At 38.6% G+C, this 16,512-nt stretch overlaps 1 protein-coding gene across 11 annotated transcripts in view; it reads right to left on the minus strand.

Moving 5' to 3' along the window:
- LOC132384676 (sodium channel protein type 8 subunit alpha-like) overlaps positions 1–16,512 on the minus strand; it is a 231,184-nt gene that overhangs the window by 56,539 nt on the left and 158,133 nt on the right. For all 11 annotated transcript variants that reach the window (XM_059956036.1, XM_059956034.1, XM_059956037.1 and 8 more), the window contains 4 exons: positions 13,282–13,520; positions 8,851–9,024; positions 5,814–6,170; positions 3,948–4,418 (listed from right to left, as the gene is read on the minus strand). In XM_059956036.1, the coding sequence (XP_059812019.1) occupies positions 3,948–4,418; positions 5,814–6,170; positions 8,851–9,024; positions 13,282–13,520 (1,241 nt within the window). The remainder of the gene's footprint in view (positions 1–3,947; positions 4,419–5,813; positions 6,171–8,850; positions 9,025–13,281; positions 13,521–16,512) is intronic.

Below are 16,512 nucleotides of genomic sequence, written 5' to 3' on the forward strand. Positions count from 1 at the left end.
AAGAAATTGATAAGATTTATTCTGTTACTCCTACCAAAGAACTTTATAAGAAGAGAGTTGAGCTTCAAATGGAACATAGTTTATTATTATCTTCTTCAATTGAGAATCAATTAATTAAGACTAGGGCTCAATTTTATATTCATAGTGATCGAACTGGTAAATTGTTAGCTAATCAATTAAAGGCTATTTCGACTAAGCGACAAATTATTAAAATTCGTAAACAAGACGGTAATTTAACTACTGATTATAAAGAAATCAATAACACTTTTCAAGATTTTTATAAATCTTTATATCAATCAGAATTTGACGGTGACCGGTTTACGATGGATAATTTTTTTAATAACTTGAATATTCCTAAACTGATAGATGAAGATTGTAGCTTGTTTGATGCTCCTATTTCTATGGATGAAATAAGAGAGGCTATTTCATCAATGAACTCAGGGAAAGCTCCTGGTCCTGATGGTTTTATTGTAGAATTTTTTAAAACTTTTTCTTTATTGCTTTCTCCTTGGCTATGTGAAATCTTCAATGATGCGTTTGTTAAGAAGAGACTACCTCAATCGTTTTATGAAGCTACTATCTCTCTAATTCTTAAAAAAGATAAAGATCCTACTTTATGTGCATCTTATCGCCCTATATCATTATTAAATGTAGACTCTAAGATTCTTACAAAAATTTTAGCCATTAGATTAGAAAAGGTATTACCACAGATTATTTCAGAAGATCAAACTGGTTTTATTAGGAATCGGTATTCCTTTTTTAATATTAGAAAATTGATTAACATAATTTATACTTCATCACCTACAACCCCAGAATGTGTTATCTCATTAGATGCTGAAAAAGCCTTTGATAGAGTTGAATGGACATATTTATTTAATGCATTGAGAAACTTTAATTTTAGTCCTAATTTTATATCATGGATTAAATTAATATATTATAAACCTGTTGCTTCTGTTCTTACAAATAATTATAGATCCTCTTTTTTTCAATTATTTCGTGGTACGAGACAAGGTTGTCCTTTAAGTCCTTTATTATTTAATATTGCATTAGAACCTTCAGCTATTGCTATTCGTGAGTCTCCTAATATTTTTGGTATTACCCGTAATGAGAAGTTATACAATTTATCGCTTTATGCTGATGATTTGTTGTTATATATTTCTAATCCTAGTAGGTCTATTCCTGCTATTTTATCCTTGTTGGCTCAATTTGGTAGCTTTTCTGGTTATAAGTTAAACTTAGATAAGAGTGAGTTATTCCCTTTAAACGCGCAAACCTTATTGAGTGATAGGATGCCATTTAAAGTTGTTACTGATAACTTTATCTATTTAGGTATAAAAATCACCAAGAAATATAAAGATTTATTCGGACTGAATTTTTTACCTATGCTTCATCAAATTCAGCAACTTACTACTAGATGGTCTCCCTTATTTTTGTCATTAGTTGGTCGGATTAACGCTATTAAAATGATGATTTTACCGAAATTTTTATATTTATTCCAAGCTTTACCAATTTTTATTCCTAAATCTTTTTTTGATAATATTGATTCAAAAATTTCCTCATTTGTGTGGCAAAATAAAAATCCTAGGTTAAGCAAAAGGCAATTACAAAAGTCTAAAAATAGATGGTGGTCTAGCTTTACCTAACTTTAGATTTTATTATTGGGCGAATAATATCCGTAACCTAATGTACTGGAAACTAGATTTGGATTCACCTGTGTGCCCACAGTGGGTAAATTTGGAATGTAGTGAGGTTAAGGGATATTCTATATTTTCCGTTCTTGGTTCTTTTCTTCCTATTGATTTAGCCAAATTCAATAAACAGATATCTAACCCTGTTGTTAAACATACACTACGAATTTGGTTTCAATTTCGCAAATTCTTTAATCTGAAAAACTTTGCTCTGGACAGCCCTATTTTATGTAATTTTTTTTTTAAACCTTCATTGACAGATCAAGCTTTTAGTATATGGAAAAGGAAAGGTATAAAATGTTTTCGTGATCTTTTTTTTGAAGGTACTTTGATGTCTTTTGATCAACTATCCAACAAATTTGAATTACCTAAATCTAATTTTTTTAGATACTTACAAATTAGAAATTTCTTACATAAAATTCTTCCATCTTTTCCTAACTCAACTCCATCGGATTTTTCAGATTTGATTTTTACTTTTAATCCTTGTCAGAAGGGATTAGTAGCTTTTATTTATAACATGATTATGAAGATACAGCCAGAAATATCGGATAGAATTAGACAAGAATGGGAAAAAGAACTTCGATGTAATATATCAACAGATAAATGGGAAAAAATTTTACAAATGGTTAATTCCTCCTCTATTTGTGCTAAACATGCTTTAATACAATTTAAAATTGTACATAGAGCTTATATGTCTAAAGATAAGCTTGCCCGATTTTATTCGCATATTAATCCTCAATGTGACAGATGTCACTTAGAAGTGGCTTCATTGACTCACATGTTTTGGACATGTCCCACTTTACATAACTATTGGAAGGACATTTTTGATGTTATTTCCTCAGTATGGAATATTGATTTACAACCCCATTTTATTACTGCAATTTTCGGTATACCAAATGAAGATGGCAATCAGCTTTCCCCTTCAATCAGACGAATGATTGCCTTTGTAACATTAATTGCCAGAAGGTCTATATTACAAAATTGGAAAGAAGTAAATCCTCCTACTACATTTCAGTGGTTCTCCCAAACTATTTCTTATCTGAGTTTGGAAAAAATCAGAAGCACTATCTTTGATTCTTCAATTAAATTTGAAGAAACCTGGGGACCATTTATTCGACACTTTCATATGAATTAATTTGGCCTATTTCAGATCCTTTTCTCTACTTATACTTGTTCAGGTATGGAGTTCCGGAGTTCTTTTCTTGACACCTTTATATATTTATAAAGTGCTATTATTGCCCATGTTAGTTTTAGTTTAGTATTTTTTTTCAATATATATTTTTTCTCATATATAATTTCAATTTTTTTTTCTTGTTTCGATGATTATTTTTGTTTTTTTTTCATATATATTTATATAGACTTGATTGATTTATGTACCTTTTGTTGATGGATGTTTTAATAGGATATTATTATCCTATTACTAATGTAATCTCAAGTTTATTGAATCTGTAATCTATTCATTATTATGTGTTGTTTTTTTTTATATATGAAATTTAATAAAAAGATTGAAAAAGAAAGAAAGAAAAGCGAAGTGGCATAAAGTGAACATTCGTAAAGCGGGGGACACCTGTATATAGCCCTCCATTGTTCTATCACCCATGTACTTATCTGAGAGTTTCTTAAGTGCCCTTAATGTATCTGCCTCAATCACCACCCCTGACAGGGCATTCCATGCACCCACTACTCTGTGCAAAAAAAGAAAAAGAAACTTGCCCTTGACATTTCCCTTATACTCTCCCTCCAAACACCTTAGAATTAAGCACCCTTATATTAGCCATTTCCATCCTGGGGAAAAGTGCCTCTGGCTCTCCACTCTATGCTTCACATAGTTTTATATATCTCCTTCAAATCACCTCTCATCCTTCTTCACTCCAAAGAGAAAAGCCCCATCTCACTCAACCTCTCCTCATAAGACATGCTCTCTAATCCAGGCAGCATCCTGGTAAATCTCCTCTGCACCTTCTGGGGAGATTTAACCCATTTCTAATGAATGGATTTAAATAGTCTGCTGTAATATTAGAGAAGGGAAATTCAGAGCAATCCTTTCAGGTGACAGATACTCAACATAAACTTTCAACACTAGGGCAAGCAAAGACCTATGGACACATGCTATGCCCAAATGGCGTAAAACAAATTTACCCAGAAGGCATTTTATGATACCAAATTCACATTGTGGGGTATTTTGCCAAATTCATTAGCACCTCATGGTTTAACAGCAAAGATTACCAATAGTTAAGAACCACAAGTCACCTCTCCTACCTCTTTGCTTCCACCAACTTCAGATTCACTGCTGAAGTCTTCAGTATTCAGGTTTTCAAAATCTGATTCACCAACAGCTATTGGAACTCTGACCGTAAGATTCGGGTTGTGAATGAAGGAATTGTGGTCATCGTCAATGATGTACTTTTCCACACTGCTCCCAATGCCACTCGTGGTCCCATTGCCATTCTTTTGGTAGTCCATTTCTCGGTTTATGTCAGCACCAGTATGGTTGCCTATGTAGTTCACCTTTTTGTCTATGAGCTCATCCAGTGGCTTTGCTTCATCTGCATCTTTGCTCTTGAAATGTTTTTGAACAAACTGGTGCCCATACACTTTCATAAAGGCAATTCCTTTTTTGATCCTGATCACAGACAACTGAAGGTTGTTGATCTCCCCGTCATCATCAGTTGCTGCCAGATTATCAGCGCTGAAAGAACTCAGTAGCAAGGCCAAGAACAAGTTCAGTACCTATAGTGTAACAAATATTTATCAGCGTACATTAGACATGATGCCAGGAGGATTTTTCCAAACATTACCAACAAGAAAATTGTTCTAATTTTTTTTTTGGAGTACAATTACCAGAGTTTAGTGCATGAACTACACCACTGAAGTATTCTCAAACAAATAGTTGTTTTAAAAGTAAACCAATACAGTCAAGCGTCTGTTAGTGCAATGTTAAAATGAAACATGTATATGTTTGTCAGGAAATGTCATAAAACAAAACAGTCAAATGCTGCATATTCTCATCCCGTGTGGGTTTAATTCTCTGCATTTTTTCCCCAAAGAACATCACATTCATTCTCACATTTACAGCTGAAATTATTTTCCCTCCAATAGATTAACTTTACCATTAGAATTAAGGACAGATTTATGCAGGAAATAAAGGTGTGCAAAAGGACATTGAAAAATACATTCTGTTTAGTCGGTTTCAAAAATTGACATTTAAATTTTGAATAAATTCTTCATTCTTCCTCCCCAGCTCAGTTTGAAAAACACCAAGCAATTCATTTTAAAATTGAATGACAGCAAGATAGTCTTTGCTGAGCACACAATGAAAATGATAACTTATAGAATACAGGGAAGGAATACAGTTGAACAGAGAAATCTAAGTGACATGCTCCTCCACGGGGGCTCTTGTTTTGCCACCTTCTCCGGAATAATGTTGTGAACTGATGAGGTGGGGAACTTGGAAATATTCCTACTTTAATTTGGTTTGGGAATCTAAATTTGCTGCATAGTGTAAATTACTTTTCATTTGCAATAATTATTGCTTAACTAACTCTCTGGGTCACATTATTTTATATTATTGCAGATTCCCAAAACAGCTCAAAATAGAATGAACTTTAAAATGAAAAAAAAAGCTTAAAATTTTTGTTTGCTACTTCAACCTTCACCTTTAATTTCTTACTCTAAAATGTTTAAATGAGAATTAATGACTGGGTGTGCAATTTGGTACCTACTGGTCACATCACTGTTACTTATCACTGGAAACAATGTCCTCAAGAGAGGACAAGAGCCCGCAGATGCTGCAATTTGGAAACAACACAACTGACGCTGGAGGAAATCAGCAGGACAGGAGTTCTGCCTGACCCATCGAGTTCCTCCAGCGTTTTGTGTGTTGCTCATTAAGAGGAATGGACCACTTCCCAGAGATTGTTAAATCTTTGTGGACAGCTTCTATCAAGATCATTCCTTTACCATTGATCCAAAGAAAAATCTCAACCCATTTTTGTTTTACTGGAGTCTTTGGCATAGCCCAACACTGTACAGAGGTTGTTGCTTGGAATAATATTTGAAGCTTCTACCCAAGACATTGTATGTTATTTAACCTGAGCAAGTTTCACGAAAATGTTTGTTGCTTACCACGAGATTACCAATAACCATGACCATCATGAACACAATGAGACACATCGTCTGGTCCGCCACTTCCATGCAGTCCCACATCGTCTCAATCCATTCCCCACACAGCACACGAAAAACAATCAAGAAAGAGTGGAAGAAATCATTCATGTGCCATCGGGGCAGAATACAATCTTCATGGATCTTACAGACGCAGTCCTTGTAACTTTTACCGAACAACTGCATGCCCACAACGGCAAAGATGAAGACGATGATCGCCAAAACCAATGTCAAGTTCCCCAAGGCACCCACAGAGTTGCCTATGATCTTGATCAGCATGTTTAGCGTTGGCCAGGATTTTGCCAGTTTGAAAACTCGCAACTGTAAGACAAGCAGAAAAACTGATGAAGAAAAGCAATGGCAATTTCAGTCATAAATCGTCAGAGGGAAGAACAACAAACAGCTGTAGGAATCTTTATTTATCTGCCAGCTTTCATGCCCTCAGGATGACCAAATGAGTTTTACAGTCAATATATTGCTTTTGAAGTAACTGTTATTTTTAAAGGCAGATATAGCAAATGACACAAAATAGGTTTCCTTGTCCCATCTGATCTCAATTATATATCTCATTAGTTTGTTGGCTGAACTTGTAACATCAGATTATTGAGCTGTTTCAAAGTTGATTCAGAACTTCATCAGCAAACCATTGCACTCAATGTCAGCAAGACCAAGGAATTGATTGTGGACTTCAGGAAGGGGAAATTGGGAGAACACAACATTTCAGAGCATCTACCCTGGGCCCAACACATTGATGCAATCACCAAGGTGTGCCAGCAGCTCTACTCTGTTTGGAGTTTGAAGAGATTCAGCATATCACTGAAGACTCTTGAAAATTTCCATTGATGTCCAGACTTCCAGCTAATTGCATCACTGCCTGGTAAGGAGGTTCCAGTGTATGGGATTGCAAGAGGCTGCAGAGGGTTTAGACTCAGCCAGCTCCATCACGGGCTCACCCCTCCCCTCCACTGAGGACACCCTCAAGAGGCAAAGTCTCATGAAGGTGTCATCCATCATCAAGGATCCTCACTACCTGGGACATGCCCTCTTTTCATTACTTCCATTTGGGAGAAGTTTCCGGGGCATTAACACTCACACTCAATGATGCAGAAACAGCTTACAACCCTCCACCATCAGATTTCTGAATGGTCCATGAACACCATCTCATGATTCCTTTATTTTTGCACTACTTTTGTAATTTATATTAATTTTAAACATCTTTGCACACCACTGCTGCCACAAAATTACATATTCTACATAATGTCATTGATAACAAATCTGATTTTGACCATTATCCCAAAGCAAATAGCCAAAAAATGCTTGCACATCTGAAGAGTGGCAGCAATGCGCCAACTGTTTTGTATGTGGGTGTATCGATAGAAACTTCAGTCAGACCCCAAGGAGCAGTGGTTGGGCAGATCTGCAAGGCCAGGGTGGGGGCTTCAAGGCAAGCACAGACCATGGGAGCAGTCATGGTTGTGTGTGGTGGGGGTAGGCAACCGATCAAAGCAAGGAACCATATCCAGCAATGCCATGCTGTGTTGTGGGAACCCAGTTGCCCCACGGTGCCCAACAATTATTACCCCTGGGACAACATAGTCTAATTCTCCCCAGCACTGCTTCAACAGGTGATGAGGTAAAAATGTTAGCTGCCACACAAATGTGGAAATCCTATCTGGCATGCAGGTGCACATCATTTCAGGAAACATGCGGTTGAATTTCTAGAGTGAAGCAAAATGCTCCATGATATTACATTTTACTTTGGAAGGGGTAATAAATCAATTTTCAGTTATGTTACACTGAATAATGCATTAAGTGATCCAATTTCTTGAACTCTATATTCCAACGTATCTCAAGGGATTTGCAAAATAATCTTTGTTATAACATTGGGGTTGAAAGCATTCAATTCAAAGAGAGGAAACCTCTCGAGTCTAATAAGGCAAGTGAAGTCAGCTTGATGAATGCCTCATATGCATAGACGTACCTTCATTGTTCTTAGCTGATAGTTCTACCGTCGAGATGTGGTATCTATTCAACCAGGTGTCCTTTTCTCCAAAAGTTGTCATCATGGCATATTTTATAGATCAATTCATTTTTGTTCTTTGTATATTAACTCCCCATCCCTCCCTCTTGATGATGCACCAAGAATCCAATCTATACCTGCACTGCCAACCAGTACCCCATTTAGCTAGCCACCTTATAGTAGCAGTAACCAATACAACTATAATACACCTTCAACACAGAGAAATTAAACCCCAAGTTAATTCACAAGTATCAGAAAAAATATGACACCAAGTCAAACGAAAAGAAAGTAGAAGAGATGAGTGAAAGCTTTGTTGGAGTAGTAGATTTTAGGGATGGGTTTTACAGAAAAGGGAGAGGTGAAGAGATGTAGAGGGGAGAGAATTCTAGTGGCTAGGGCTTTTTTACCCAATGCTACAGCATTAATGCTGAGACAAAGAGATTGGAGACAAAGGTATAATTGGAGATTTCATAAGGGGACCGGAACTGAAAGAAATAGCAAAGGGGAAGTCATGGATTGTATTCATGAACATCTCAATTATATTGTCCCCATTCATTCTTCTGTGCACACCTTTAGCACTGCTCAGCATTTTGTTTCTCCCAAACTTCACCCAGCCACAGTTTATTCAGGGAACACCACTCAGGTCTATTTCACTCTTCCAAAATCTGACTTGTCCCTTACAAGTTATGTCTCTTAGCTTTTCTTGCAACTTTGGCCCATTGGATCTATCAGCTTTCAAAGCAATTCCACCAATCCCATTTCATCTCTAGATACCTATCAACACTCCCTTTTTACACAGAATGGCTTCACCCTCTCTCTGAATTCCTGGTTGTCAGTGGATCAATAAATACCCTGACTATTGGCAGAAGGGTGGGTGCATTGCAGGATTTTGTCAGTGAGAACACCCTCACCCATGGAGACTGCAAGTGACTCCAAAACAAAAAGAGGTGAAGGCACAAAATCCCAAGACTTGATATTTACCAATCGGAAGGACCTGAGTACAGACAATCCTTCAACGTTCGCCAGACCTAACTCCATCAAACTGAGGGACACAATAAATCCATCAAAAATGTTCCATCCTTCCTGAAAATAGTAGTATGGATCCATTGCTATCAACTTCATCACCATCTCAGCTGTGAAGATTGCAGTGAAGACCTGAAAAAGATCAGAGTTAGAATGTTTTGATATAATCCGTAACACAAGTCCATGCAAGTGTAGGAAGTACTCAACATTCTGGCTGCAGATCAGAATGTACAGGTTGGGAGTTGCTGGCTAAGCATCTTTCTGGGTGTTCCATGTATAAGCCTTCACCTGGTCACTGTGGCACCTGCCCTTATTGTCTGTAAGGTCACCTAAACTACATAAAATGAGACTTGACTTCACATATCAGTGAACGAAATGTGGTTTTCAGGATTGGGGTGGACTCTGAAGGCCACCCAAAACTTAATCCCAATCAGTTGACTGGTTCTCCTGGTCAGACTCTTGCTGCACACAGAAGGTCAGCTTGTTCAACAGGAGAAGTCTAGGCCACTACTAAAATCTTTGAACTGTCTTAACATGTCTCTGCTAGTGATATTTAAAACTTGTTTGAGTTGGTTTAAGTAACCAGCCAAAAAATAATTTATTGAATGGCACAAGAATAATAATTAATTAAAAAGGAAGGTAAATGAAGTAAACTAAGTTACTCACATGTAGCTACCTTTTTCCAGTGGCAGTACATGAATGGGTTTGCTGTAAATACACTTGCCATGCACTGGCCTACCCTAGACTTGCCTTGCACTACCATACACAACGTAGTAGGGTCTGCCACTTGAGCACCCCAGAACTCAGTTTGAGGGGTGGGGGTCCAAAAGTTGAATGGCAGGTTAGACAAGCTCGTCTTGGACTTCCATAAGCTCAGTTGAGAATGGTTTCCAGACAAAACTGCCAGCTAGTGTCAAACTTAAATGTGGATGTAACTGTACATTGTACTCAATTGTACTCTAATTGAGAGTTGAAATGCTAAATGAGTGGGTCATAAAACTGCTCTTCACTGTTCCTATCATCGCTTAAATTCTGGCAGTAATGCACCAACAAATGCCAAGTCAAGACAGTGTTATATAAGAACATATTGTATTTATAACACGTCCCTGCATGAGTTGCTGTTGACAAACAACAGGAGGGCCAGAGACCAGGAAAACTACATCTGTCTCTTAGCAGGATGCTTTGCACACACCACAGAATGCTCAAGTTTTTTTTATGCACAATTATGGTGTATTGTTATTATTGTTTTATGCACAATTGTAGTATCATATCATTGTTATTACCAGCCCAATATCTGGTCATGTCTCAGCCTGTATGTTACCTATTCCTTCATGACAACAAGCACAAACAGTTTATAACCTCTCACCAGATTTTCCCTATGCTGGTGCACTTAAAAAAAAAGTACAACACATTTTCTGCAGCATTTAGTCAGAAAAGAAGAAAATTTGCACTTACACAGTGCATTTCACAAGTTCCCAGTAATTTTAAAATGTAGTTCCCACTGTGATACCCATTTCCATCACAATTATCATTAAACTTCTGTGGATTTCATTGCCACAGAAGGCTATGGAGGACAAGTCATTATATTTAAAGAGGAGATTGATAGGTTCTTGATTAGTAAGTGTGTCAAAGGTTACAGAGAGAAGGCTGGAGAATGGGGTTAAGAGGAGTAAATAAATCAGCCATGGTAGAGCAAACACAATGGGCAAAACGGCCCAATTCTGCTCCTGTGCTTCGGGTGTTATTGTCTTAATCTACCTGATTTGTCATGAATTAAATCTTTCATTGTGGCCTCTGAGAAAAGTGCATTATTAAAACATAAGACAGTTCAGCACAGGAGCAGGCCCTTCAGCCCACAATGTCTGTGCTATGTATGATGCCAAATTCAGTTAATGCCTTCTACCTACACATAATCTACATCTCTCCAACCTCTATATATTCATGTGCCTATCAAAAAGTCCCAAATGCCACTATCTTATCTGCTTCCACTAGCAACCCTGGTAGACCGCTCCTTATGACTCTGTGTAAAAAAAACTTGTCCCGTACATCTTCCTTAAGCTTTCCCACTTCTCACCTCAAAACCACACCTTCTAGTGTTAGGCATTTCAACCCCAGGAAAATGATTCTGACCATATACTCTATCTCTGCCTCTCATAATTTTTGTAAACTTGTGTTAGGTTTCCCATCAGCTTGCAATGCTTCAGAGAAAGTAAACCAAGTTGGTATTACCTTTCTCGAGGCAGTTAAACGCCTCCAGCATGCCTCCTCTTTCCACTGATCACTGGACCTTCAATTTAATGTTGCCTGCCAAAAGCCAGAGAACTTGGACAGCACAAATGTGTCATTCAGATAATTTCTTTTAAATAGACAGGGAATCTCATTACAACTATGGCTTCGAAAAGAAAAATGGTGAAAAGGCTGAAACTCCACTCTGGAAAAAGTTAAGAAATCTGACAAGGCAAATTGAAGGCATTTTCACTTGCAACAATCTGCAGGCTATAAAGCAGAGAAAACTTGGGCCACAGGAAGCAGCTATTCAGCCCATTTTGTCTGTACTGCTCAAAAGAGCTCCGCAGCCCATAGACCTGCAGGACATAATTCTTCAAGTGTACATTGAAATACGATGAGGAATTCTGCCTCTCCCACTCTCTCATACAGCAAGTTTCATACCCACATCACCATCTGAGTCTGGAAAAGGAAAATTAACTGTCACCTCCCTTCTAATCCTTCAATTACTTTAAATCCAAGGGCAGCAAACAATCTGCTGTTGCACTACAGTTCTCCAAACAGATTGTTTATTAAGCTCTCGATTCCAACATCGTTGTCACACATCTCCCTTTAAATCCATGCACTCTGGTTTCTGGCTCTTCTCCAAGAGAAAAATATAGGTTTTTGCTATTTACTCTTTCCGGGCCTCTCAAAATTTTATACTCAACTACATTATCTCTCATCATCCAAAGGAATGTGACCCCAGCTGATTCAATCTTTTATTCTCACTATAAGTTCCCAGCGTTACTAACATCCTGATAAGTTCTCACTGCACCTTCTCCAATGCTGTCACAGCTTACTTGTAATGTAGCCGTCGCAACTATAGGCAGTACCTGAGGTGTAGATTAACTTGTGTTGCATACAATAAGGATGGCCTCTCTGCATTTATGTTCCACACCTTGGTTAATAAAGACTCACTGTGTCTCTTCATCTATGTTATTGACATGTGACATGTCCTGCTCCCTTTAAGGATCTGCAGACACATTCTGCGGTCCCACTGCTCCTCCACACTTCATTCACTTGTTTGTAGATAACATCACTGCAGTGGGCCAGTTCTCAAACAATGACAAGACAGTACAGGAAGGAGATAGACAGCCAACAGACATGGTGTCATGATAATAATCCCCCCCCCCATGTCAGCAAAACAAAAGAGCTGACCATTGACTTCAGGAAACAGGGAGGGGTACACTCCTCTGTCAGTATCAATGGTGCTGGTGTAGAGATGGTTGAGAGCTTTAGGTTCCTAGGTGCAAATATAGCCACATAGGTTCTGTGACCAGGTAAGCACACCAGCTTCTTTACTTCTTCAGACAGCTAAGGAAATTGCAGAGAGTTGTGAATGCAGACCGGTCTATTGCAAAAAAAAAACACTGCCTCCCATCCACTGACTCAGTCTACATTTCTCACTGGTTCAGGAAAGCAGCCAACATAACCAAGGACCCCTCTCAACTTGGCCATTCTCTTTTCTATCCCCTATTGGGCAGAAGATACAGAATTCTCAGAACACACACCACTAGGACAAGGACAGCTTCTATCCCACTGTTATCAGACTCTTGAATGGATACCTTATACAATGAAAATGAACTCTTGATCTCCCAATCTACCTCATTGTGGTTCTTATACCTTATTGTCTATCTGAAATGTGCTTTCTGTAAGTGTAACACTATATTTTGCATTATTTGTGTCTTTCCATCATCCTAAATGTACAGATACATGGAATGATCAGTCTGGATGGCAAGCAAAAGATTTTCACTCTTGGTACATGCACCAATGAAAAAACAATTCTCTCTCATTTATTGGTTATCCTCTTGCCTGACTGCACCTATAAATTATTGGATGATCACTGGTAGATGTAAAAGGGAATTAAGGGGCAACTTCTTGAGAGGTGACTAGATTGTGGAACACTTCTAGCTACTTGGAAGAGGGTCAGAAAATTAGCAGATCATGTATTTAAGGGAGAAAATCTAGAGAAGAACATTAGCAAGAAGAAAATGCAGATAGGATTTAATGAAGTAGATAGACAGGCACATAAACGAGAAATAATGGATCATTGGATCAGCCCACGTACAAGATAGTAGACATAGTACGTCAAGTCCTTTATTTAAAAAAGTTAAACCTTACCAGGTTTCCCACAGCCAAAACACGTTCGAAGTGGGGTGTCATTGGGTAATGCTCCATTGCCATGAAGAGGGTGTTGAGTCCAATACAAATGGTAATAGCCAAGTCCACAAATGGATCGAATACAAACAGATGCATGTACTCTTTAAGCCTCACCCACAACGGACAGCACTCCCAGATCAGAAACATATTGGCAAATTTATACCAGCAGGGTGGGCATTTTCTTTGAGACTCTTCAAGTTCTGAAATCACAAGATCACAAATTTCAGCAAAGCTTACCATTGTGTGCAACGTGTTACACTGAATAATAATTCACTGCTAATTAATTACTTCATAGCCTCCCTCAACTGACTAAAATTGAACATGGACACAATACAGCCACTTTTCTGACCAAATTTCCAAGGGCAACAAGACTTGATTAGGTTCTCAAGAAACTATTAATGTAAACTCACCCATTTTGTTCCTCTGCTACTGCACTCTTTCACACCAATTCTTTGCTAGGGGATGTTGTTTAGGGTGTCAGTGTCATCCCCAAATAATCAATGATTGCATGTGGTTATGATGTGTAGTTAATATAGACCAGTACAACACATACTGACATTCTGGCCCATAACATTATGTCAAACTTTTAACTTGCTCCAAGATCAATCAAACACTTTGCTCACACTTAAATTGTCCACTTTACTATCATCCATCCACCTATCTGAGAGTCTCCCAATGTATCTGCCTCTACCACGAGTCCGGGCAGCACTTACCACTCTGTGTGTAAAAAAACTTCTGAAATCTCCCACCTATATTTTCCTCCAATCATCCTCCAATATGCCCACTTGTATTAGCCGTTTCCACTCTGGGAAAAGAGAAACGGCAGCCTCTAATCATTTTATACACTTCTATCAAGTAATTTCTCATCCTCTTGGGAGAATATGCTCCATCTACTACTCCCCTCTGCCTTCTGTAGGCAAGTCAATTCTGAATCCTCACAGACAAGTTTCCTTGGATCCCCTGCCTCCTGATTTTTTGAAAGAGCCTACTGGCAACCTTAGCTAACACTTGCTAAAATCCATATTCACTACATCGACTGTTTACCTTCATCAACGTGCTTGGTCAGATCCTCACAAAGCCTTGCCCTCCATTTTTTTTTATTTCATCCATCTGTATGCCCACCTAAGAGTCCTTCAAATGTTCCTAATGTATCTGGTTCTACCACCACCCCAGCAACAAGTTCCACACACCCGTTCTCTGTGTAAACAAAATACTTACCTTTGACATCACCCCTGTACTTTCCTTTAACCACCTAAAAATCTTGCCTGTTTTTATTAGCCATTGTTGCCCTGGCAAAACACATGCTGGCTACCCATTGTATCAATGCCTCTTATCATCCTATGAACCTCTATCAAGTCACCTCTTATCCCGCTTTGCTCCAAAGAGAAAAGTCCTAACCTGCTCAACCTTTCCTCACAAGACGTGTTCTCTAATCCAAGCAGCATCCTGGTAAATCTCCTCTTCACCTTCTCTAAAGCTTCCATATCCTTACTATAACGAAGTGACCAGAACAGATTAATATAGTCCAAGTGTGATCTGACCAAAGTTTTACAGAGCTGCAACATTACCTATTGGCTCTCAAACTCAATCCTCTGACTAATGAAGGCCCAACACACCATAAGCATTCTTCGCCACCCTATCAACTTGCATGGCAACTTTGAGGGATCTATGGACATGGATCCCAAGATCCCTCTGTTCTTCCACACTGCTAAGAATTCTGCTATCAACCTTGTATCCTGTCTTCATGTTGAGCCTTCCAAACTGTATCAACTTCACATTTCCTGGATTGAATTCCATCTGCCTCTTTTCAGCCCAGCCTGCATCCTATCAATGTCTCATTGTAACCTACAACAACTTTCTACACTCTCCACAATTCTACCAACTTTCCTGCAATTTGCAAACTTACTAACCCATCCTTCCATTTCTTCATCCAAGTCATTTATAAAAATCACAAGCAGCAGGAACCCAAGAACAGACTTCTGCAGAACATCAGTGGCCACCAACCTCCAGACAGAATACACAATCTAAAACCACCCTCTGCCTTCTGTCGGCCAGGAAATTCTGCATCCTCACAGCCATTTCCTATGCCTCATGACTTTGTGAATGACCTAATCATGTCATTACTAAAATCCATAGACACCAGATCCACTGCTCTTCCTATGTGTTTTGTGACTTCCACAAAGAATTCAAATCAGGCTCGTGAAGCACAATATACCTTTCACAGAACCATGCTGACTAACCCTAACCAGGCTATGCTTCTCTAAATGCTTGTAAATACTGTCTCAAAAATTCTCTCCAACAGCTTGTTCACTACTGACAGAAGACTCATTCCCAGCATTATTCCTATTAGCATTTTTGAACAAAGTAGTAACATTTGCCTGTCTTCAATCATCTGATACTACTCTTGAGGCCTGTAATGAGGCAAAGATCACTGCCAATGGCTCAGCAATCCCTTCTGGTCTGGGAACTTGTCTATCCAAATAGAGGATGCTTCAGCCATCCTCATTCTTAACATCAACACGTTCTGTCACATTAGTATATGATATTAAATAAGTAAATTAAATAAGTAGTGCAAAAATAGAAATTTAAAAAAAAATGAAGTGAGGTAGTGTTCATGGGTTCAATATCATTTCAGAAACTGGATGGCAGAAGGGAAGAAGCTGTTCCTGAACCACTGAATGTGTGCTTTCAGGCTTCTGTACCTCCTTCCTGATGGCAGCAATGAGAACAAGGAATGACCTGGGTGATGGGGGTCCTTAATGATGGATGCCGCCTTTTTGAGGCATCGCTCCTTGAAGATGTCCTGGATACTATGGAGACTAGTGCCCATGATGGAGCTAAGCTTACAACTCTCTGCAGTTTACTTTGATCCTGTGCAGTAGCCCTCACTACCAGAAGATAATGCAGCCAGTTAGAATGCTCTCCCTGGTATATCTGATACGTTGGAGCCAGGTTAGATCCTCAGAGATGTTGACACCCAGGAACACTTTCCACTTCTGATCCCTCTATGAGGATTGGTGTGTGTTCCTTCATCTTACCCTTTCTGAAGACCATAATCAGTTATTTGGTCTTACTGACATTGACTGCAAGGTGGTTGCGGCAACACCACTCAACTAGCTGATATATCTCGCTCCTGTACACCCTCTCGTCACCACCTGAAATTTTGCCAACAATAGTTGTATTATCAGCAAA

This window comes from Hypanus sabinus, chromosome X1 (genome assembly GCF_030144855.1).
Source record: "Hypanus sabinus isolate sHypSab1 chromosome X1, sHypSab1.hap1, whole genome shotgun sequence".
NCBI classification, from domain to species: Eukaryota; Metazoa; Chordata; class Chondrichthyes; order Myliobatiformes; family Dasyatidae; genus Hypanus; species Hypanus sabinus.